A 25200-nucleotide genomic window follows, 5' to 3' on the forward strand; every position below is an offset into this window, starting at 1 on the left:
AAACATGTGAAGCTCGGGGGATCATGAGACAACTGTAAAATGCAATCTTAATTTTATGTGCACTTCACATGAGACTGATGGGAGTTCTCTTCCGATCAGGTACCAAATTAAAGATCTTTGACATCTCATATTGATAAAACGGGCATAGATAAATGATTCCATCAAGCAGTCTTTTAATTTTTACCATTGAGGATTCTCACTTAACAATTGATGATGATTCCGAGTGACTCTCATTTTATTTATTTATTTATTTTTTTTTACGACATTACATATTCACTCATATATTTCATCACTGGGTACTATATAACCGTATATATACACGTACCTGTAATCGCTTTCTTTCTATTTTTCTTTGGTATATTTATTTTCTTAAAAAAAAGCACAAATTGTAAAAGTTGGGAGAAATCCACATTAAATTTAATGTACAGAAGAACCTTTGAATCAACTCATCTAGAATCTGGCAGGAATTCAATGGATGAGTTGGGAGCCAACCAATGAAGGGACAATGGGGCAGAGGGTTGTTGAGGTGCTGACAAACATGAACTCTAAAATATTACAAAAAACGAATAAATAAATAAATAAACAAAATAATAAATAATAATAATAATAATAAAAAGGGTGGAAGAAAAAAACAAATGATAACAGTGTTGGAAGTCTACTCAGCCTCATTGTTTCCTTGTGTCCATGACTAGAGCATTCCCTTCTCATTTTTCTTCACTTTAAGACTTGCATCCTTCTCAAGAGTTTTCTCTCTCTTTTTCTCTGCTCTTTTGTGTTATTTTTGTCACTTAGAGGTACATGTTCTTTGAAAGATAAGTCCATGGATTATTTGATAGTGCTCTGTTTGATCTGATGTTTTGGTTTGTGCCTTTTGTTATTTTGTTTTCATTGTGTATTGTTATCAAACAGTAATTTTTGTTTTTTATGAATCTTCTCATGTTCATAGAAAGATAAGTTCATAGATTGGTTGAAGTTGCTCTGTTGATTTGATGTTTTAGTTGTCTACTTGTCTTGTGTTATTTATGATTTCATGGTATATAAGATAAGTTTATAGATTATTTGATTGTGCTCTGTTTTTTATCTGACTTTTTTTTTTGTCTTTTACTTCTTATTTGTTTTGAATCTCATAATGTTCATTTGAAGAAAAGTTCAGAAATTATCTGATGAAACTGTCTGATTATTTTGTTATTTATGTTTTCATTGTATGCTGTTTAAACAGAGTAATTTTTTATTTGATTTGAATCTCATAATGTTCATTGAAAGAAATGTTTCATAGATTATCTGAAAATTGCCTCTTGATCTATAATTCTTGTGAATTACTTTCTTTTATCCCAAAGAAATTTCATGTTTTCAATTAATTAGATCTCTGTGAATTTAACATACTTCTTTTCATGTTATTATTTCATGAGTACATTGTTTTCTTTTATCTTAAATATATATATATATATATATATATATATATATATATATATGATCAGGTAATTAGTCATTATGTTTCGTCGGAGGCATAATACTAGCGAAAAATCTGAACTTGATGCTGCTTTTCAAGAAGAGAAGGTAAACAGAAAAATTAATAGACATGCATCAATTCAATTCGATCATTTTTTTTCGGTTCGAGAAGTTACATATTGAAAAGTAACATTGAATTGAAGTATTTATCTGCGGGATTATTGGTTTATAATCAGGTCAGTGAGCTTAGAGCTGCTCTTGGATCACTGTCGAGACGAAGTTCTCAATTCTGCACTGATGCATGCCTGAGAAGATATCTGCGAGCTCGGAACTGGAACATCGATAAGTCGAAAAAAATGCTAGAGGACACATTGAAGTGGAGATCAAATTACAAGCCCGAGGAAATTCGATGGGTGAGATTGATTTCACTGCAATTCTTAAAGTCGAAATCACTCCTGCAATTTTTTTCTGTGTGCCAGCCTGAAGTTGCCCAAGAAGGCGAAACCGGGAAAGCATACCGTGCAAATTTTCAAGACAAGGACGGGAGGACTGTCATTGTGATGACACCGGCAAAACAGGTTTGATCACTTATTGATCTTCAGTTATTTCTTCAGTATCGATTTCATTTGCTCATTGTTTGCAGAACACCACATCACATGATAAGCAACTTCAACATTTGGTGTATCTGTTAGAAAACGCGATTTCGAATTTACCCGAAGAACAAGAACAGATGGTGTGGTTGATAGACTTCAATGGATGGTCACTGAGCAATTCGACCCCGATCAAAACTGCTCGAGAAGCCACGAACATCTTGCAGAATCATTACCCTGAGAGACTTGCCACTGCATTTCTTTACAATCCTCCGAGAATCTTCGAAACCTTTTGGAAGGTTCGATCATCTTTTAAATCCATAATAAACAGTTCAATGTGTTTATCCCTCACTAACTTCACCATTTTTGTGTTTTGTTTTGTCTTTGAAGATTGTCAAATATTTCCTGGATCCTATGACATTCCAGAAGGTGAAATTTATTTACCCGAAGAACGAAGAAACTGTGGATCTTATCCAAAGAAACTTCGACGTAGAAGTCCTTCCGAAGGAGTTTGGAGGGAAAAATGACATGCAGTACAACCACGAAGAGTTCTCCAGGTTGATGGAAAAGGACGATACGAAAATGGCCGGCTTCTGGGGATTGAATGAGAAATCAAAACAAGTTGCCAATGGACACTTGACTTCAGAAATCACACCAGAAGCAGAGCCTTCACCGCCTCTCGCTGCGCATGCTAGCTGAGAAAATCTGCATCAGTAGTTAACATCTTCAAGTAACTTCTTTAACCAATAATGTTTAGTTGTACTGGATGTTACGTTAAAAAAAATCGGCAATAAAGTTTAGAAGGACTAACATTGGCTACTAAATTTCACTGCTTTCTAGACAAAATCTGTGGTTTCTGTAGAATTGGCATTTTGTATAAGAAGGTCAAACAATAAATGGTGATGAACCAAATTGTTCAGAAAAGATCGGCGCTCCTACATGTCCATAAAAGAATCTTACATTTCCAGAATCCGAAACTGAGTTCCTGGTATGAATTATGCAAATCACAATATATCGACTTTCTAAACCATAGAAACCCACAAGCATTTATTTTTATGGTAGAATGACCAAGATAAAAGGATCAGGTAGCTTTACAGATGACTAGCAAAGATAAAAACATCGGCTATGAGAGACCGAATGAGAAGGTAGAAGAGAACAATTCATCGATTACAAAAGGCCCATGGAGAAGGTAGACGAGAAAAAAAAAATTCATTTTTGTTATAGACAAATGGAGAAGGTAGAACAAGCATGATCATGATCATGTGTGTCGTCTAGTGAAATTTCGGGCAGTGACTTGATAGGTACGTACAAACAGACTAAGGCCAATTCCAATGCCGAGGCATATACCAAGGCCAAGTCCAACACCCACCCTCAGACCAGCATTAAACCATGAGAGCTCCCCATCATCCACTTCAAAATATTCTGTTGTAAAGAACATAGAGTTATAGTCAATGTCGGCATCATTTTCTTTGCAATCAGTGTCATTTGGAACCTGCAAAATTTACGCCTTTGACTTTAGCATTTAACAATAAAGGTTATGACATATATGCTCACCTATGTTAGGATATGAATATATATGAAGTAATAATCTAAAATAAAATAGATCTAGAAACTCAAACGGATCTAGAACCTGCAAAATTTAGCTTTGAACTGAATCTACTTGGATTCAAAGTCTTGAAATAAATTAATTCATTTTATTTTCGAGCCAAATTTGAGGCAAGCTGGTCCTTTCAAAATTAAAATTGAGCTAAGCTCAACAAACTTTTTTAAGCTAATTTTGAGCTTGAGCTTAAGCTACTCAACTTCAAGCCAAGCCCTAACTAGACCTAGATTGATCAAGCTTGGCGTGTTCGCAGCACTAATCACTATTAGAAAATCTATAAATTAAATTGCATAATTTCTACACATATGACTCTAATTAGATAAATGATCACATGCATATCTTGGCAAGCAAATCATGTATAACATGCAACTTTATGGAAATCCTGAAGCGAAATAAATACCTGCAGGTCAAACTCAGCTAACTCCTTGCTCATCGATTTAGTTGTCCCATGTTTTGGAATTGAATCTATGTGAAGAGTCTTGGTCAAGATGATTGGCATGCCAGAGCAAAAACCAGTTACAAAAACCTCAATTGTGGGTGAAGGCATCTCCGACCTCCTATACAACACCATCGGTTTGCATTTCATACTCCATTTCCTGTGATGATTCTTCGATTCCTCAACAAAGCAATTGGTATTACACAGCTCTAGGACTCCAGAGAGCAATATATTATCTTTATCATACACCTCAAATCTCGTATTTCCGGTCATCCTTATAGTATCTGTGTTCACAAATGTAGCTTCTTCTGACTTCTTGTCGATCCTGTCCTTTTTAAGTAAACAAGATACACATTCAGAATGGATGAAACTTCTCTGCCCATTCATTTTGAGAATGGTATCGGTTGTAAGCGGAATGTAATTAAGGGTGAGGTGCTCTGGTGTGGATTTATCAATCTCTAAGTTGCTAAACCTTACATAGAAAACTCTTAGATCAAGCCAATGTGATAACATGGGAAGGTTGGGAGGGTGCTCGATGATCATCCTGCTATGATCCATTGATTCATCCTCATAGACTGAATTGCAGCAATGCTCCATATCGATCTTCACATTAATTTTGAATTAATAGTTAATGAATATGAACCAAAAAAAATTAATCTATTCCAACAATCAAAATGAACAGAAAGACATAAAATATAAGAACAACAAAATAGAAACTTGAGTTTCAGAGCCATAAGATGCGACTTTCACATTATATCAAATGACTTGAAAAGCTCAATGTAGTGAGAGCTTGTAAATCTGTGAAGTCAAATCAACGGTTAATGATATATACCAAGAAAAGCAAACCTATTCCAACAACCGAAAGAAATAAAAAGGCATAAAATTTCAAAACACCAAAAGACTAAAAATGGAACTTTTGGTAATTGAGAGCTTAATAGTTCAATGAAAAAAATAAAAGAAACCACTTTGCATATTGAGAGCTCCACAAACATAAACACACAAACACTTCCAAGAGTATCAACCTTCACATCAATTCGAATAACTTCAAGAAAAATGATTCTAAACCAATCAAAACTGATCCATTTCAAAAATCAAAAGAAATGAAACTAAAAAGCAAAAAATTTAGCACAATGCAAGAAAACAAAACCCTGATTTCCAGGATTAAAAGATGGAACTTTAGGAATTTGAAGAAGCCCTATACACATCCAAACACAAATGCCCAAAAAAAAATGAAGAAATTGAAACTATTTTCACTAACCAAACAAACATTGGTAAATTATTCTAAGCAAAACAAAACTGATTCATTCCATCAATCAAAAGAAAAAAAACTTAAAAGCATAAAGTTTAGCACAATGCAAGGAAGAAAAAACCCTAATTTCTAGAATCAAAAGATGGAACTTTCAGCAATTTTAAGTATTACCATTCACTAAGAAGAGAAACAAAAGAAGCCTCTGTGCACATCCATTACTCCACAAGCACAAACACTTAAATAAAACCAAAAAAAAAAAAAAAGAAATTTTTTTTTATCTTTCATGGGATCTTCCAAATTGAGTTTAGCATATTCATTACCCTACAAAAGATGGAACTTTTATCACATCCATTACCCCATAAACAAACAAAACATAGTATTTGTTCAATTCAAAAGATAAACAAAGATAAACACACCAAATGCATCATAAACAAGAAAAGAAAAAGAAAAAGAAAAAGAAAAAGAAAACCAACCATCCAATTTCCAATGGCAAAGCCGTGCAGCATTAGAACCCATTTCTCTGCTTCATAAGAACAAAAATGGAGGCATTCAGTAGAAAAAATAAAACCGTCCACTTGTCAGCAATAAATTATTCCTACCAACATTATTAAATGAATGAAGCCAAACAAAGGCCAGAATTAAATAGGAAAATGAGATTGAGGACCCTGGCAAGTTTCAAAAGTATCTGTCAAGTCATGAGAATATCTTAACATTCGATAATTTTTTTTTTTCAAAGTATATTCCAAATATCCTTGTGTTTGTAAAATTATTATTATTATTATTATTTTATCGCCCCCGGAAAGCTCCTTGTGACTTGATGAGCTCAGTGGTACTAAAGTGGTGTTTGATTCAGAAGTGTTCATTTCACTGTAAGTGAGGGGAAGTCAGGAAGTGAGGAAAGTGTCACCTCGCAGTGGGGGAAGTGATATCACTTTCGGGGACTACGTGCTCATTTGTCGAGAGTCGAGAATGAATCGAGACGATTTAGGGTGTTGGATGAAGTTTCCATGAGCTCAAAAAGACTTTAGAGTGAAAAATAAGTTAGCTTTTTTTATAGATTGACTCACTTCCCACTTCAAGAAAAAAATACTCGAAGTGGGGCTGATTCAAAATCCATTTCGATCGGAGTGGGGAAGTGCCACTTCCACTTCAAAGACAAATGAACACCAGAAGTGGGGTAAATCAGACCACTTCCCCTCACTTTCCCTGAAATGAATGCCCCTATTCACCGAAATGGCGGAAGTCTAAAAGTGTCACTTCTATGGAAATAAAGACTTAAGATGAAGTCCTATTTAGGAGTTTTTTTTTTCACTATAGTCAAATGGGTAAAATGAAAATAAGTTAAAAGTGTCACATCATCATTTCCCTCATCACTTCAACGAAACAAACACATAGAAATCACCCCAATATCAGTATTTCAAATTACTTCCACCAATAGAACCAAACACGTCTTAAATTGAGAATTTACTAGACAAGAACAAACTAATATCGATCTTAATTTTGAGAAGCCAAGTACAAACTCACCTCTACTTTGGCCTTGTGGTGAGTTAGTGTGATTTTTTAGCATAATTTTTTAATTTGTAAGAAAGAGAAAGAAAGTGAGAGATTAAAACAAATAAAAGTAAAATAATAATTTTATAAAATATAATTAAAATAAGAAAAAATGGATTAAACCTCATTTATTCTGAATTCAGGGAGCTATATATATATATATATATATATATATATATATATATATATGTGTATATACAACAAAAGTGAAACCCATTGTGGTCCTTTATGGTATATCCAAGGACAAGATCCTTTTCATAATTAAGTAGTGTTTTAACACCACACTTTTGGAAAGATTAATATTATTAATTTGGGTTTTTTCTTGCAAAATTCTAATAAAATTTGAAAATTATTTAAATTATTTCAATAAAAATAATATTTATTTGCGTAAGGGCACTTTTTTTTTAAAATAAAGGAGCTATATATGGTACATACAAAAGTGGGAGCCCATCATGATCCTTTGCAGTATATCCAAAGATAATTTTTTTTTCTTATAATTAAATAGTGGTTTAACACTACACACTTAATTTGGGGGTTTTCTTGCAAAATTCTAATAAAATTTGAAAATTATTTAAATTATTTCAACAAAAAATAATATTATTTGCATAAGGGCACTTTTCTTAAATAAAGGAGCTATATGTATGGTACATACAAAAGTGGGAGCCATCAAAGTCCTTTACAGTATATCCAAGGATAATTTTCTTTCCTATAATTAAATAGTGTTATAACGCTACACACTTTTGAATAGCTCAATATTATTAATTAGAGGTTCTTGTAAATTCTTATGAAACTTTAAAATTATTAAAATATCTTCTCAAAAATAATATTTATTTGCATACCTTTAAAGTTCAAAATTGCTTAAATATCCCTGAAAAATAATGTTTGTTTGCATAATAAAAAAGTTTTTCAACAAATAAAAATTTATTTATGTATGTTCTAAATATAGAGAGTTTAATCTTTACTCATGTAATAAATAAATAAATAAATGACGGAACCATTTATATCCCAAAAGAAATGTAGGATAAGAAGGTAGAAGGAGGATGCAAGGTCGCCCTAAAACAGTACTAATGGTATAGTTATGATAAGATTGAAACATATATATATATATATATATATTAATTATCTCTCCTCTCGATATAGTATTAACTATTAAGCATAAATTATGTGACAACATCATTTGATAATTAAACCCTATTTGTTCAGTTTGGGCATGTGGATTATTAATTTTTTAGGTTGCTAAATGCAAATACTAAAATAAAAAGAAAAAACCCCTTTAAAATTGGTAACACAGTACATTTGTGAGGCCAAGCCTAAAAAACGAAATAATTGAGTTGTGCTCATCTTCGCAGTCATCCTTCTAACTTTACCTGATCTTTCAGTCCATCCTCCTTCCCCCTTGTCATGGCAAGCAGGGGGCAGACCTCCCTTCTTCTTCATCCTCAACCATTCCTATAGACTTGGGCTTAGATCACTTTGAATGGTGCTCTTACTTCTAACAATTCACCATTACATAATCCCCATGTTCTAGCAAAACTCAAGGATTCTATATCTGAGTTTGTTCATCTAGATGGTGAGACTATCTCTAGAGCTTGCATGAGGTTCCATACCTCCCTTTACGGTAAATTCTTCAGAAGCCACCCCCATTTGAGCAGGTGAAGATGAGTCTGATGGCCAAGTGGGCTGATATCGGGGAAGTTCAAATCTCTGATCTCCCCAATCATTCTCCTAATTCGGTGTGCTACTTATGAAGTTATGAAGATGCTTCTTCTTGAGGGGTCATGGTCCATCAATGGGATCATTCTCTAGCTATCGTCGTGGCAATCCTTTTTAAGCCGGCGTTCGCCAAGTTCAATTCGGTTGCTATCTGGGTGTAGCTTCATAATCTTCCTATTGACTTTTGGGATGGAAACTTGTTTGAGTCCATCACCTCCCACCTTGATCATCTTCTTAAGGTGGATGCCCTTACTATCTCACTCCAAATTTGCTCACGTCTATATTGAGATAGATCTCTCTAAGCCTTTGAGTAAGGGCTTATGGATTGGTGATGAGCATCATCATGTGTTTGTGGTTGTATTGTATGAAAGGTTGCCTATGTTTTACTACTCTTACAGTTTAGTTGCTCACGACACCAACTCTTGCCCTTGAGCTGCAATAACCAGAAAAGGCAGAGCTTCTTCGCCCCCTGTGATTCACTGGAGATGGCGGTTAGCTCTAGCCTAATTATAGAGGCTGTTGCTCAGACTTCTAAAGTGATAATGTCATGCCCTAAATCCCTATTGTGGGATGTCCCGATGGTTTCGCAAGAAGCTCTGACCGAGCTAATTTCGGCCCTTGGATGTTGGTTACTCGACGGCGCGGCCACACCCTCAATCACGGTGTTAGCACTCATTCTAGTCACATTAATAAGTGTCTAAATGTATGTATTTATATATATATATATATATTGTATTATAGCATGCATTTTTGGATAAATCGATGCCGGTTTTGTGTTTAAAGTCATTTTATTTGTGTTACAGACTTTAAAGAAGCCAAGAGGAGCTCAAGAACACAATTTGGGAAGAAATTGACATCAAAAATAATGTTTTAGGGTTTTAGTACTATAGCAGATACTGTAGTAGAGCAATTGTTTGAAGCCACAAGAGCTTGGTTGTAAGCCTCACGGGCTCCATACCGCCGCATGAATGCCCATGAAATGCACTGGAATTTTTTGCACCACTACTATAGCAAAATCATATAGTAGAACACTATAGCAAAATTACTGTAACAATGTTGCTGTAGCAAGTAATATAGCACCCAAATGATTTTTTGAGCTGAAAAGGCTGGGAGCCTCACAGGTATCCATGTATCTGTATGGAGCCCGTAAGGCTCGGGCGAATGCATTTTATGAGGGGTGTTAGGGCAAAAGAAAGGGAGCTTATTGGAGACCTTTTTGGGGAGTGCTTGTAGCACTAGGAGAAGGCGACTTCACCTGGGCAAGAGAAGGCCAGATCTTGAGTTTTAGAGGGAGGAAATCAAAGGGAGAAGTGTCATTAGGCAAGATCTTTACCGATCTCATCTTTGGAAGGCTTGAAGACGATGAGGGAAGCTGCCACCATTACGGCGTCCATGGAAGCTTTCCATGCAATCCGACTCACCATCTTGCTTCTATCGTTTGAGGGAGTTTTATTATGAGAGTTTTAGTTGTTTCTATGAATTTATTGCTTATATTTGCTTTTATAGACGGTTAGACCCCAAGGTCACCGGATATCGGTGGACCTTGGGGTGAACTTGTTTAGTTGGATGCTTTGATTTACTTTTAATGCATTTGGTTTGGTTTTGTGGTTCAAGCTTTATGTTATTTGATATATGAATTACATGTGAACTCTGTAGTTCAACTTCTAGATTGTACTTTGTTGCGTGACCTATACTATTATACTAGACTCACTTAGCTTGAAAAAGGATCCATGTATGAATACACCATAACCATCAAGTATTTTATACCCCTCCAATCATTAGGATTGGACCTAGGTATTGAGTATCAGCCATAATTAGAAATTTCCCGACTTGTAATGCAATCATAGGAGGATTTGGTCAGGAAAGATTCCGTGGCAATACTTGTATGGGATTATTGGTTAATCGCCATGACCATTGTGGCTGACCTACCTAAGGATATCTCTTGGCCCGCACCAATTGCTTCGTAGTCTTAGCATCCTTCTAGCCTCAGTAGCCCTAGGGGAATCCGCATCAATGACCATCTTCTTCCCTTGGACTTTTATCCATTCATCTTGGCGTGTAGACACTCTCCAATAGTTCTCTTAGTTTCTTTAGTAGCTTAGAACAAATGAACTCGGATTTGTGGGTTAAACAACAACTGAAAAGAAAGTAAGGATAGCTACTTTGCCCCAAGGAATACGATCCCTATGTCACGCACAAGGTATTACTTGATAACCCCATGCACTTGCGAGTAGTCAATTATACGTGATAGCTGACGTGGCAGCCACTGAGCATACCAATGCTAACATCTCCCAAAACTTTGCTGAGCAAGGTCCATGTGGAGGGCTGAGGGGCCATGGTCGTGCAGGATTTCTTGCACCCCTTTCCCCATGCGCCGATCCTATTGAATGTGATTTGGCCCCATCATGGATCACACTACTATGCCGAATCCTTCATTTAACTTTCCCACACAAAGGACCTCTCCAGACTGTGGATAATCTATTTCTCGGGATTCTGGGCAAAACATACCTCTCACGCTTTCCCTCGGAGCTTCTCCCCAGACGTTTCCCTCTCATCATCCCTTGGAAATGGGTAAGGTGCCTCTATATACCCATTCGAGTTCTCCACTGCCTATCATTCAATCCTCCATCTCGATGACTCCTGTCAGGTCCTTTAGAGAACTTGGCATAGTCCACTTAATGGTTGTAGATAGGGTCACTGCAGCTCTGGAATCCCCCTAGGCGATCCTTGTAATCAAGATGGTGAATCCTTAGAGGATGGAGATAAAGACATGCCTAATGATGAAGGTCCAAATGATTCGATGGCCTTTGATCAATTTCAAGAAAAGCTCACAAGGATTCTTTGATTAGGAAAAAGGGCGCATGTCGATGCTGCTTCCCCAAAAAAGGGGAGAGCTAAAATTGGGGAGAGCAATTGCTGATCTCCTCTAGTCATTTCTCGATCTAGATATGTTATCTCTTCTTCTCAGGAAGTTCTCCTTCTATATAGTTTTGTTCTTTTCTCTCATTATAGTTTCCCATGAATACCGTTAAAATTGTTTGCTGGAACTGTAGGGGCATTGCAAGCGTGATACCTCTAGAAATGTTTTGCGCTTTATCTGAAAGCACAACCCCTTACTTGTGTGTCTTGTCGATACTAGAGGTAATTCTGATCTGGTTGATCAATTCTGTATGAAAGCTTCCTTGGAATTAGGACTGGCTACGATCTTGGCAGAGGGTTATTTCAGAGGTATCCTTGTCACTTGGAATAAGCTTCTTGGCCAGGTCACTCCTATTGCAGTATTTCATAGAGATTTACATATGATTATTTTCTCTGACCTTTTTATGAATTTGATTATCTCTATTGTTTACAATGTTTCTTGTTTTCAAATTCAGCGCTCCTTATGGCATGAGCTCTCTAAAGTGTCATTTTTAAACCTGCACTGACTCATTGTGGGGGACTTTAATTATATTGTCTCCCATAATGAGCATAAAGGAGGATCGATCTATTATTATTCAAGGAAAGCTGGTTTCTTTGTGAATTTTATTAAAGATAAAAATCTTTTGGATTTACATTTCTCTGGACCAAAGTTTACATGGTGTAATAATCAGTTGGGCTCTGCGAGACGCTGGGCTCGACTTGATCGTTGTCTGGTAAATCTTGCTTGGTTTTCTAAGTTCCATTCTTATTCTCTTAAACATTTGCTGCGTATTTTTTCGGATCATGCCCCTCTCCTCCTCATTGTTGGTTTGCATGCTTCCCGTTGCCATAGTGCTTTTTAGTTTGATGATTACTAGCTTGATTATATTGTTTGATGATTACTAGCTTGATTACTTTCTCTCATTTTATTTCCCGCACTTGTTCTAACCTTTACGCTTGGTGTTTTTATGATTTGAGGTCCATTGAAACTGCTCTTAATCATACCGAAATTACTATATCTTCTTTGAAATCCTCTAATCCCTTCTTTACTAACTCCTAAACCTATCTTATGGATCTTTATATCAAGTTTGCGGCCCTCGAATGGCAAAACTCCATAAAATAGGCTCAACGTGCCCATATTCTCTGGGTCTGTGATGGGGATCAAAACATTAGCTTTTTCCATAATTCTGCTCGTATTTGCAAACATTTTAGATTTATTTCTCATATAGCTGATTTGTATGGTAACTTGTTTTGTGATTGTGTTGGAATTGAACAAGCTTTTCTTAAATTTTATTCTAATCTTTTGTCAAATCCTTGTGAAAGCAGTTTTTCTAGCATTTTAAATGCCCTCTCGGATGATCTTTCGAAGCTCTTTGAATCTAATTGTAATTTCATCTCTCGTGAGGTTACTTGGGAGGAAGTCTATCTTACTATTCTTGATCTTCTCTTTGATAATAGCCCAAGTAAGGATGTTAACGGGTAGGATATGCCAAAATCCTTACCCGTACCAGTAACCCCTATCTCATACCCGTACCCTTCAAAGTACAAAAAACCATATCCTTACCCTTACCCGCAAGGTAGCCGCTTACCCATTCTTCAAATTATAGAATTAAATTTAAATATAAATTTAAATAATAATAATAATACAATGTTTAAACACATGCCCATAAATTCAAAATTACAAGTTGATATATATTTGTTTATCTTAAATTATATAATCACATAAAAGTTATACGTAACAAATTAATTTATACAAAATAAGAAGTTTGTTGATTTTCATTGGCGTCTATTTAGGACTTAATGGTAACTCTACCTTTTTTTTGTTTATGTTTAATTATCTTGGTTTTTGTTTTAAAGTTTTTCATATATCTACTATTTATATTTTATATAGTTTCAAATTTTATAAATGTCTAGTAAGATTTTGAATATAAAAAATATTATAAGTAATTCTCATAACCAATTGATTTTTTATTAGTATCTTATTTTTCAGGATATTTTTATAATTTATAGAATAAATTATTATAACATTATTTTTTATATTTGTTTTATAATTTTTATTTTTTTAATTTAATTGTGATTCTTAATATTTATATCCAAAAAATATAATGCTATATCAAATATAAATATAAAAATTAAATAAAATTCAAAATAATATATTAAGAGAAAGTTTAAAGTATTATTTTCAAATTAATCACAATGAAAATTTATCTTGGGTAAATTGTGGGTAAATGTTTAGCTTAATATATATATATATGCTGGTAAGGTACAAGTAAAACCCATACCCTCTTCAACGAGTAAGAGTACAGGTTCGGGTACGGATAGGGTAGGGGCATACCCTTACCCGACCCGTACCCACTCAAAAAATAACGGGTAATACCCTTACCTGTACCTGTACCCGGTCAAAGAGGGTATTACCCTCTTTGATCGGGTGCCGGTACAGGTATACTCATCCGGTAGGGTATAAATTGCCATCCCTAAGCCCAAGGCCCGATGGTTTTAACACTAAGTTTTTTCGATATTTTTGGCTTGAAATTGGGGACCATTTGTTTTCTGCTATTCAGTTCTTTTTTGCTAATTCTGTGATGCCTTCCTCTTGGGGTAGAACCTTTATTGCTCTTATTCCCAAGAAAGACAATCCTGGATTGGTTTTTGATTTTCGTCCCATTTCTCTTTGTAATGTCTGCTTTAAGGTTATCTCTAAAATCTTGGCCAATCGTCTCAAGCTTGTTCTCCCAGGTCTCATTGGTAGAGAACATGCTGGATTTGTTCCTTGTCGTTGTCCCTTTGATAATATTGTTGTGATTCAAGAGGTTGCTCACTCTATTGGGAGGGATTTTAATGGCCCTCCCTAGGATATTAGTCAAGATAGATGTAGAAAAAGCATATAATACCCTTAGTTGGAGTGCAATTCTTGCCACCCTAACTAAGATGAATTTTCCTAATATTTGGATCTCTGGGATCAGAACCTGCATTAGTTCTACTTCTTTCTCCTTTCTCATAAGTGGCCAGTCCATCCCCTGGATTAAATCTTTCAGGGGTGTTCGTCAAGGTGATCCCATTTTGTCATATCTCTTCATTTTAGTCTCTCAAAATCTGACCTCTATGCTAAATTTTGCTCTTAGGCAAGGCATGATTACTGGCTATAACAATAACTTGAGTTATAAATTCAATCACCTCATGTATGTTGATGATCTTATTCTTATTTCCCAAGCCTCTAGACTAATAGCCAGGAACATCAAACTTTGCCTTCATATTTATGGTCAACTCTCAGGACAACATATTCTACTAAGTTGGAAATTTATTGTCCTTCTTGGTTTAATAAATGGGGCTCAAAGAGTATTTGCTCCATTCTTAATTTTTCTACTGCTAATTTTCCTTTTACTTATCTTGGAATCCTTGTTACTTCTAAGAGATTAGCAGTGGTAGCTTTTAATCTTATGATTGATAGAATTCGGTGCATCTCTGCTGGATTGAAGCATTTCAAACTTTCTCCTACAACCAAAACTGTTTTAATTAACTCTTTCCTTTTTTCCATCCCAAATTACTATCTCTCTATTTACCCTATTTCGGATTCCGTTCTTTGTCAGATCTCTAAAATTGTTAGGAGTTTCTTTTGGTATAAGGACGACAATGGAAAGGGTATCCATGCTGTTGCTTGGGATGATATTACTGTTGCTAAAACTAAAGGGGGCCTCGCCATTAGATACCTTCTTCTTTTTAAACATTCTATTATAGCTAAGAATGCTTTTAAGTATATTAATTTTGATGTTGCCATTTGGGTGGATATTTTGCATTTCAAATACGGTTTGCTGAATTTTTGGAGAGATCCCATTCCTTCTTGTTGTTCTTGGTTTTTCAGAGGATTATGTTATTTAGCTGCAAAAATTAAGCCTTTTTGTTGGATAAATTCGGTGAATCCTAGTTGCACTTCGCTTTTCTTAGACTCATGGTGTTCCGAGAGTCCTCTATCCTTAAATCCTACTTATCTTAACATATGCATGGATTTCGAACATCTCAAAATTCCTGATTTCATTTTGGATGGCAATTGGGACACTTAAAATTTGGGTTGCCTTTTTGACGATAATTTAAATTGTTTCATTCCGAGATAGGGCCAAATTGACTCTAATGCTTTTAATCATTGGGTGTGGTCTCCCAAATCCAAGAGTAATAGAATTTGCTCCATGACGTATGACTTCTTGAATCAGAATCACAATTGTATGGACAATTGGATTGGATGGATGAAAATCTAGACACTTAAAGTGGTTATCCGTGTCAAACATTTTATTTGGTTGATCTTCAAAGGGAGAATTGCTACTTCTGAATATATTTATTCCCTTAAGCTGGGCCCCCGCAATATGTGTATTCTGTGTGGCCTTGATTATGAATTGACTAAGCATTTGCTGGTCTTATGTAGCAAAGCCCAACTGGTTTGGAATCTGATTAGCTCCAAGATTGGCAATTGTTTAACCTTTCTGGAAGGTTTTTGTACTAGTGATTAGATTACCAATTCTAATTTCTCTTTATTTAATAAATCTATGATTGCAATTGCTATGTGGTTTATTCGGAAAGCAAGGTGTGATGCTATTTTTAGAAGTGTGAGTCTGAATTGGTCCATCATTGCTTGCAAGGCCTATGCCCATGCTTTAGAATTCTCCCAAACGGCAGGGGATCAATTTGGCAAATGCCTGATCCTTAATAATTTCTCTAATGCTGATAGTTCCTTTTTATTTTCCTCCACGACTTGGAATGAAGCCACAAAGGTAAGTGGTGCAAGTTTTTTATATTTAATACTAAGTATTCGATATCTCTTGCAAGTTGTTCTTTCTTCAACGCTGAAACAGACATGGTGGTGGAGATGAAAGCTCTCAGTATTGCATTCTAGGTTGTTGTGAGCAAGAGTCTTAATGTGTAGCATATCTTCACTTCTAATGTCGAGATGTGTAGAGCTATCAGTGCTAACTGCCCTCCTTGCGATTGTTGTTTAAACTATTATATCTTGATTATCAGAAAATTGCTCAACACGGCTGGAAATCCTCATATTCATATTGTACCTAGATGGTGGAATACTCCAAATTTTCAAATGGCTACACATGGCATCAATCTCCACGTTCTCACTCTTTTCCATCTTGGCTGGGACCTTCCCATATGGATCATGAAGAATTTTTGTTATTCTGGATTCATGTTTTAATTAGTTTTTTATGTTGTTGCTTTAGCATTAGTTTTTTAGTTTTCTCCTTTTGTTCTTTTTGTTATTTCTATGTTTCTTATTTTCAATAAAATCAGCCTTTGGGCTCCTTTCTTCACATGATCTTAGGCTCATCTTAACTGATCTCTAATTAGCACAACAGTCCTTCACCAAGATCACGATCTCAATGAACAGTAAGCACATCTTTAGGTTGGTTGATGCCTACGCCTTTTCCTCAGCCTCTCTCACTTTGCATCGTGAATCCTAGAGAAGGTATTATATAGACACTCATGTGAATCACCTCTTGAAAATTTCCCCTTCTGTCTTGATGTTCTATAGCTTCCAAATCCAATGTTATAATAAGTGACGACTTAGCCCAAACATCTACTGAAACTGGCTTAGTCATAACTCCAAAATTACTACACGACCTTAAGTCACTATTAACCCACTTTGTTGGATCCAGATCAACATGGCCACATCATACACTAATCTTGGCCAAATCTACAACCAATTGTACTCACTAACACCCATCCATAGGAACCCAAAGTGGGACTTCAATCACACTCAAAATCATATACCCAAATTAGACATGCCTCAATCATATCAAACTCGTCTTCAACCAATCTTCAATTAGCGACAAATGGTCTTCAATAAATCTGTAATCAACTAAATGTGCCCTTTATTAAATCTTCGATATGATCTTTAATGAATCTTCAATCATCTTAATATGGTCTTCAATCAATTCAAATCTCTAACCAAATATAGCACCCTTCATATTTAGCTATAGACTTCAATCAACCATCATTATCATCTCTAAATATAACTGCTTGCTACATATATCTCTTCAAATAAGCACATCGGAAGATTCCAATTCAGCTTAATAGTTCTGATCATCAAAATAAAAACTTTATTGCTCACTATATTTTTTTGCAAAAACTTATTCTATAAAAAAGAACAATATATATTTTGTTAAGAAAAATATAACTTATTTTATGAAAAATATTTGCATGTATTAAAGTCAATTTTAAAATTGTTTGGTAGCATGTGAAGCTTTTTTTTAAAAAAATTGTATTTTCTTTAACTGTAAGTTCTGGTTTGTTTAAAAAATGGTATATTTACTGAATATTTATTTTATGTAATCAGAATTTAAGCGATTTTAAAAATTTTACTTAAATTTGACAAATACAAAACTCAATTTATAAAGATATCATTTAGGTTGAAAATTAAACTAAAAACATCTTTGATGGGTAGAGAAAGTGCTCATAGAGCGATCAACGATTTCTCTACCCATTAGAGAAGGTTGGTTGTCATTGAGCACTCAATGGCCACCAAAAGTTTAATTGGTGGATCCTTTACATTTTTTAAATATATGTATTTTTTTAAAATTCAAATGGATGGAACTTACATTTTAAATAAAGATTTTTTTTTTAAAAGAAAAATTAGAGGTTTTAACCATTGCATCACCGAACGTTAGAGTTATTTTATTTAATTTTAAAATATTTGATCCTATATATACACCCAAATTCTCAAACAAAACCTACATTTTTTTCTCCACTTCCTCATTTTTAAATTTTCTACTCTATTATGAATAAAAATATCCTTCATCTTCCTAAACTCCGAATTTTTCAAATGATTTTCAAATTTTTCAAAAGTTTCCATATTATTTTTTCCACTAAATGTGTAAAATTTTCAATATCATCATAATTTACAAAATTATCTTAACTCACAAAAATTTCCCCACTTTTATTTTAATGTCCAAAATCAACTAAGTTTTCATATGATTATTTTATGTTTTCAGGACCCTTTTTTTCAATCCGAACCTGGTAAATCAACAAGCCAACACTTAAACAAGTGGCATTCCAATTGCTGTAAGCGACCCTGAAAATTTGGATAAAAATTCTCATAATGATCAACAAAATACAACAAAAAATTTGTTCATTTTAATGCTTGTGAGTGCATGACTTACAATTTCAACTAATAGCATTGTAGGTAATGCCCAAAACAATAGGACATTTTGGAAATGAGTGGTCAACTATTTCAATTAAAATTGGCGATCTAGTCCAAGAAGAAAAACAACTGGCTATAAGCAACATTAGTTTTGAATGGTTCCACTCCACTTATAAATGAATTTAATTAACTATACAACAAATTATTAAGGGAGCATCATAGTGGATGGAGTAATGATTAATTGAAGGAATGTAATCATACTCTATATTATCATAATCGTAAAAAGCACAGCATCCATAAGCATGTTAGGGTCATGTTAAAAGATAATCCATTACATAGTGAACGAAAATGAAATTAGTATTTTAATATCTTTTATAAATGACTATAATTATGTAATATTTTTAGTATTTTTAATTTATATTAAGTTGTTTCTCTATTTCTTCATCAATTTGATAAATTATTTTTTATTTTTTATTGCCCATAAATTAACTAATTTTTTCAAAATAATATAATAGTTTATTATTATTTATATATTTTTATTATTTTAAATATTTATTTGAACTATAATTGTTTAAATATATTATTTAATTATTTTATTAATAATATTTAATATTTTATTAAATGCATATTTTTTTAATGAAATATATAATGTAAATAACTAAAAAAATGAATGAAATAATTCTGAACCCTATATTATAGTATAACTATTATATATGAGAGATAGTTTAATGGGTATGAATTTAATGGATGATGAGGTGGCATGAGCATCAAATTCTAAAATAATATAACGATTAAAGTTGTCATAATAATATTTTTTATAAACCATCATCCAATACAAAATTTCTATGTGTATGGTAAATGTGTGATTTTGTTATTTTTAATAGATGGTTATGTATTTCTATGTGTACGGTAAATGTGTGATTTTATTCTTTTTAATAGATGGTTATGTATTTAATCAGTGATTTACGGTTTCCCTACCACATCTATAAATATATAAATATATGTGAATATTATCAAATATAAACGTTTTATAACAAGATAAAATTTTACTTTTAAATATTATTATTATTATTAATGTTAATTAATTCAAAACTTGGTAAATTTTTAATAAATTTTGGTAAACAAATTCAAACAACTCTAGCGATGGAATAATTTAGGGCATCTGCTTTGAGTGATACTAGAATGCCCACAGATATGGTTTTTGTTTTTGTTTTTATTTTTATTTTTTTTATTTTTTTATGGAATGAGACATTAAAACATGTGGATATCAATTTAGGACGATGCTCATGTTGCCAATTTTCCCTACATGCATATTCTAAATTATTTTATAATAATAACAATAACAACAACAACAAATAGTCCTTGAATTTTTTTTTTAATTTTTATGTGACAAGCAAAACGTGGAATGCGAACCACCACCTATCCTGTTGCAGAGATGGTGTAAATCATTATTACCACCTTACAACCAAAAAATCTAAGGTTTAATCCTATGGCTTATCTACATTTATAAATAAATGAGTAAACAACTTAAATTATTTTATTTTTTTATATGTTCCTATTTCCATCACTTAACTTTAAAAAATTATGATTTTGTTCCTTACATTTAATTTTTGTTACAATTTGATCACCCGAGCATACATCGTTAAGGGTGATCATACGTGATATATTGTCACACTAGCTTAGATGTCAAATCTAAGAAAAAAAAAAAATGTCACATAGTATATCACATGTAATCGTTATTAATGATATTTGCTCAAATGACAAACTAAAGATAAAAAACTAAATCGTAACTTTTTAAAAATAGATGACCGAAAGAAGACAAAAAAAAAACTATTTAGATTATTTACCTTAAATAAAAAATAAAATCATTATTCATTATAACCTCAATAATCAATTTACTCATTTTACCAACTTCAACTAAAATACGACATCCAATGTGACCAGCCAACTAAAATTTAGATTTTGTTCCCTACTTTTAATTTTTGTTACAATTTGATCACACGAACATACGTCGTTAACGGTGATCATACGTGATATATTGTCACACCAGCTTAGATGTCAAATCTAAGAAAAAAAATATATCACGTGTAATCGCTGTTAACGATGTTTGCTTAGATGACCAAATTGTAATAAATATTAAAGATAAAAAACTAAATCGTAACTTTTTAAAAATAGATGACCAAAAAAAAACTATTTAGATTGTTTACCTTAAATAAAAAATAAAATCATTATTCATTTTAACCTCAATAAATAAATTTACTCATTTTACCAACTTCACCTAAAATACAACAGCCAATGTGACCAGACAAGGTGCATTCACCTTTGTACTAGAACACGCCCAAACTTACAATTATTGTGTATATAGCTTGCAGTTGGCGTACAAGCACAAGAAGTAAACAAAAAGGGCCCAAGACCACAACTCAACCACCCCCAAATTTAATGATCTTTGAGAAGTTGAATAATTGATTGACAGTGTGATATATAACACACACACACATATTTGTATGTTTTAGCACACGCAGCTGAAAGACCCTCCACAAACATCCAACAATGCACCTACAAAAAAAATCTTGAACACAACTTCATCATCCACAACACAAGAGGTCCTAACTCATATCTTATCAGTTCAATTCATCCACCATTCACAACCAAATTATAGCGCAAAACCGAAAAATTATTATCAACTGTTGAAAGATTTAACATGTGTTTACTTACCCTCCCAGTTGCTCAAGTGGCTCTAATTAAATACGGATCGTGGAACCTTTTCCTTCGTCGGAAAAAAGGTATGTGATTGTGAAAGTCTGGTGTGTGGCTCTCTTTTGCTTATCCCCTCAGAAAATCTGAACTCTATAAGCTCCTGCCGTGCGTTCGGCAACCAAGAAATAAAAATAAATACATTTCAATTCTCGTTCAAGATAATGTCGATGGATGAAGGAAAGAGAATGGAAGATGACCTTGAGCTAAAACTGCCGGAGTTGCTAATGTCTGAGGCTGTTCAATCACTGCATGCGATTGTTGATCACCAATGGGATTCGCTCCAGCATTCTGCGTGTCAGACTGCAGCTGGACGGGCACTGTGGAACCATGTCATTCATGATCCGGTGGCTGAGATACTTGCAGGAAAGAGCTTCCTCCGGAGTCTCTATGAGAAGATGAAAATGGACAAGCTCAACAATGCACATGAAGTTTCGGGTGTGATCCTTGCAGTTCGGACATTGTGGTTTGATTCCAAGCTAGAAGCTGCCATTGACTCTTTTGGTGATGGTGAATCACAGGTCGTCCTCCTTGGTGCAGGTCAGTGAGGGATCTTAATTCTATCCTCATTCAGCTGTGACTTAAATTTATATGCTCAAAGATAAAGATAGAATAAGATACAACTATAAATCATACTCAAATCATGTGTGCTGAGAAGCAACTTAAATTGCAAGATCACATTGTAGAAAATAAAAGCAGAATGTGTGATGTAGGTACTATTAAATCAATGTGGGCAAATGAAATGATCAGATTATGTTAATTCTAAACAGGCTAGATCCATCACAATCGAAAGTTAAAGATCATCAAACAACTGCAGGCAGAGGAAATGATCAGTTCCTGTAGCTCTAAAAACACTGGATTCACATATAATGTCTATAGTAGCATCTACAAAAAATCCCTCTCTGAATTACCTGCTTAGGGGCGTCAATTGAAAGTTAAATTACATTGAACCACTACCTTCTACGGATGTTAACAAACTGAACTGTTCATAAAATAGTTTGTGTTCAGTTCATTAAAAAGCTTGATGAGTTGAGCTCATTTATTAAATGAGTTAGATCGCTCGTGAGCTCAACTCATTTAATATATCATATATTATATATTTAATTATATAATTTTTTATGGCCTATGCATAAAAGTCTGGGACCAAGCTCGAGCTTGAGACTGACAATCACTCAATCAAGCCGAGCTTGAACAAGGTGGTGTTCAAGCTCAGCTTGGTTTTTTTAACACCACTAATACTGTCTGAGGAAATGGTCAGGTTCTGTAATTCTAAAGACACTGGATTCACATAAAATGTCTACAATAGCATATACAGAGAATTCTTCACTGAAATATCTGTTTAAGCTTGTCACAATCAAAAGTACATGAAGATTGAGACAAATAAACAGCTATCTGCAACTTGGATTGCTTTCTTGAGCTTGCATAAACTCAATCTATGTATTCAATAGTTAGAAAATGTTTTTTTTTTCTTCCTTTGCGTGTGTGTGCATGTGCGTGTGTGTGTAATTTAGTCCAGTTATATTCCATTGACATATACTAAATTTTGAGCAGTAGAAGCTTTTGAATTTTAAAGAGAACCAAGTTAGAAAGAACTTTCACCTTTGCAGGCATGGATGCAAGAGCCTATCGCCTCAGTTGCCTCAAAGAAAGCAGTGTCTACGAGGTAGACTTCGCTGAGGTATTGCAGATAAAAGCAGCACTCCTCCATGAAGTAACACAATCTCCCAAGCACCGGCACATCGAGATAAAAGCCAAAGCATTAGTGAGAGTGCCTGCAGACATTAGTGATGGAGACTGGATTGAGAAGCTTAAAAGAAGTGGTTTTGTTCCAGAAAGAAAAACAATATGGGTGCTCGAAGGTATCCTTTATTACCTTCATCACCTCCATGCCATGCAAGTGCTTCAGTCAATAGCAGCCAACTGCAGTGTGACCCAAACTGTCCTCCTTGCCGATTTCATGAATAAATCTTCTGCTGCACTATCAACCTCAACCTTCCATTTTTATAACGATTGGCCAGATCATCTATTACCAACTCTAGGATTCTCAAGTGTTAAACTTTCACAGATAGGAGACCCTGACGCCCGGTTTGGATTACTGCCTGACCCCCAAAATCTGTTTGATAAATTAAGAAGCTTACCCAGATCCATCCAGACCAATCCAGAAGACGGAACACCTTGTCGTCGGCTGTATTTGGTAGAAGCCTCAGGATTTCCCAATCAAACAATCTCATAGAAGATAGAGAAACATCCTATCATACAGTGCATAAGACTTCTAGAACTGCACATAAATGTAGGAAAATAGGTATCCTTCAGTTACTGTGTAGATTTACCGTAATTCTAAAGCAATGAAAAATTCTATTATAGCTATTGCCGCACATGTTAACTTTTCATGGTCAGAGAAGTATTGTGAAATTTTCGCAAATAACTGAAACCCACAGACATTGAAGAGGTTCTGTTTTGATTGACAAATAATGCTTCCATTAAGAAATAAATCTGTTTACTCTTCCTTTCAAGTTAGGTTTCTGATCCAAAAATAAACTTGTAGACACACAGAAAACTGTAAAGAGGGAAGAATTCCACAATGACTGAGCAAGTCCGAAAACTTAAGTAGAGTGCCTTAACAACAGCTTCGCTATTTTATTGAACTACTCATAACATTGGGTAAAAAAATTAATTGCTAACAAAGACCAATTTACAAAAAATTAATGCACTGCAATATTTACAAGAATAATATATGTTTCATATAAAATGAGAAGTAAAAATTTCATTGTAGTTTGCATAAAGTTGCTAGATGGATTTGATGGATCAAACTAGAAGTAAAATTGCTGCCTGATTCAACATTAAAGCAGATATGTTGTAAACCAAACTAATAGATAATCATACATCTAATGATAAACAATCCTCAGGCAAAAATTGAATTTTAATTCTTAAGCAAAAAAAAAAAAAAAAATTGTTTGTATTCACACATCAACCCTTCAACTTCTCACCAATTCTTTGGTTATATATAGATATATCCTGCCCAACACTTGTCAACATCTAATAATAAGTCTTTACGTAGTTCAGATGCAACATAGGTATCATATAACATGGTCGTATTGATGGTATTTGTAATAATGAATCAATTGTACAAGTCCTAGTCATGGCATGATTTGAAAGCTATCTCAAACATTCGCGAAAATTTTTCAACCATCAACATCATTTCATAAGCACTAGCCTTAAAGGCAGTGTTGTGGTTCAGAATCTCAAAGGCTCTACACAGAAATTAATGAATTTTACGGCAGGTTTCATAATTTCTCACATCCTAAAATTGGTTTATCTAAGACAATTTTCGGTAAAGTTCGGATTTACAACAAATGCTAAGGCTAGTGAAAGGGCTTATAAAACTGACTCCACAATTGAAGCACATGTAACAGTAAACAATAATACATCTAACAGTAAACAATCCTCAAACAAAAATTAAATTTAAATTTTTAAGAAAAAAATAGTTTATATTCACACAACAACCCTTCAGCTTTTCACTAATGTTCTGCTTATATGTATATATATATATATATATATATATATCCTGTGTAACATATGGCATGGTTGTATTGATGGTATTTGTTAAGTCCAAGTCATGGCATAATTTAAAAGCTATCTCAAACATTCCCAAGAATGTTTTTGACAATCAACTTCAATTCAGATGCACTAGCTTTAAAGGCAGTGTTGTGGTTCACGATCTCAAAGGCTCCTCACATAGAAATTAATGAATTTTATGACAAGTCATCACAATTGCGCACGTTCTAAAATTGGTTTATCTAAGATGATTTTCAGTAAAGTTGGAGC

At 34.0% G+C, this 25200-nt stretch overlaps 3 protein-coding genes across 4 annotated transcripts; 2 read left to right on the forward strand and 1 right to left on the reverse strand.

Annotated features, from left to right (window-relative positions):
- Nucleotides 1-654: 654 nt before the first annotated feature.
- LOC120277453 (phosphatidylinositol transfer protein 3-like) lies at nucleotides 655-2974 on the forward strand. Of its 2 annotated transcripts, XM_039284308.1 has the most exons (6): nucleotides 655-794; nucleotides 1479-1557; nucleotides 1686-1862; nucleotides 1929-2027; nucleotides 2093-2338; nucleotides 2430-2974. In XM_039284308.1, exons 2-6 carry the CDS (start codon nucleotides 1492-1494, stop codon nucleotides 2736-2738), a joined length of 897 nt encoding a protein of 298 aa, XP_039140242.1. In that variant the 5' UTR covers nucleotides 655-794; nucleotides 1479-1491; the 3' UTR covers nucleotides 2739-2974. The 2 variants fall into 2 exon arrangements, with proteins under 2 accessions (XP_039140242.1, XP_039140241.1); XM_039284307.1 differs by having other exon boundaries at nucleotides 1686-2027.
- Nucleotides 2975-3069: 95 nt separating this feature from the next.
- LOC120277454 (uncharacterized protein At1g01500-like) lies at nucleotides 3070-5934 on the reverse strand. Its single transcript, XM_039284309.1, has 3 exons — nucleotides 5801-5934; nucleotides 4043-4681; nucleotides 3070-3531 (listed from the first exon to the last, which is right to left on the reverse strand). Exons 1-3 carry the CDS (start codon nucleotides 5831-5833, stop codon nucleotides 3298-3300), a joined length of 906 nt encoding a protein of 301 aa, XP_039140243.1. The 5' UTR covers nucleotides 5834-5934; the 3' UTR covers nucleotides 3070-3297.
- Nucleotides 5935-21484: 15550 nt separating this feature from the next.
- Nucleotides 21485-23888, forward strand: LOC120276744 (putative S-adenosyl-L-methionine-dependent methyltransferase Mjls_1072). Its single transcript, XM_039283424.1, has 2 exons — nucleotides 21485-21915; nucleotides 22983-23888. The coding sequence occupies exons 1-2, from the start codon at nucleotides 21540-21542 to the stop codon at nucleotides 23606-23608; spliced, it is 1002 nt and encodes a 333-aa protein (XP_039139358.1). The 5' UTR covers nucleotides 21485-21539; the 3' UTR covers nucleotides 23609-23888.
- Nucleotides 23889-25200: the final 1312 nt, after the last annotated feature.

This window comes from Dioscorea cayenensis, chromosome 15 (genome assembly GCF_009730915.1).
Source record: "Dioscorea cayenensis subsp. rotundata cultivar TDr96_F1 chromosome 15, TDr96_F1_v2_PseudoChromosome.rev07_lg8_w22 25.fasta, whole genome shotgun sequence".
NCBI lineage: Eukaryota > Viridiplantae > Streptophyta > Magnoliopsida > Dioscoreales > Dioscoreaceae > Dioscorea > Dioscorea cayenensis.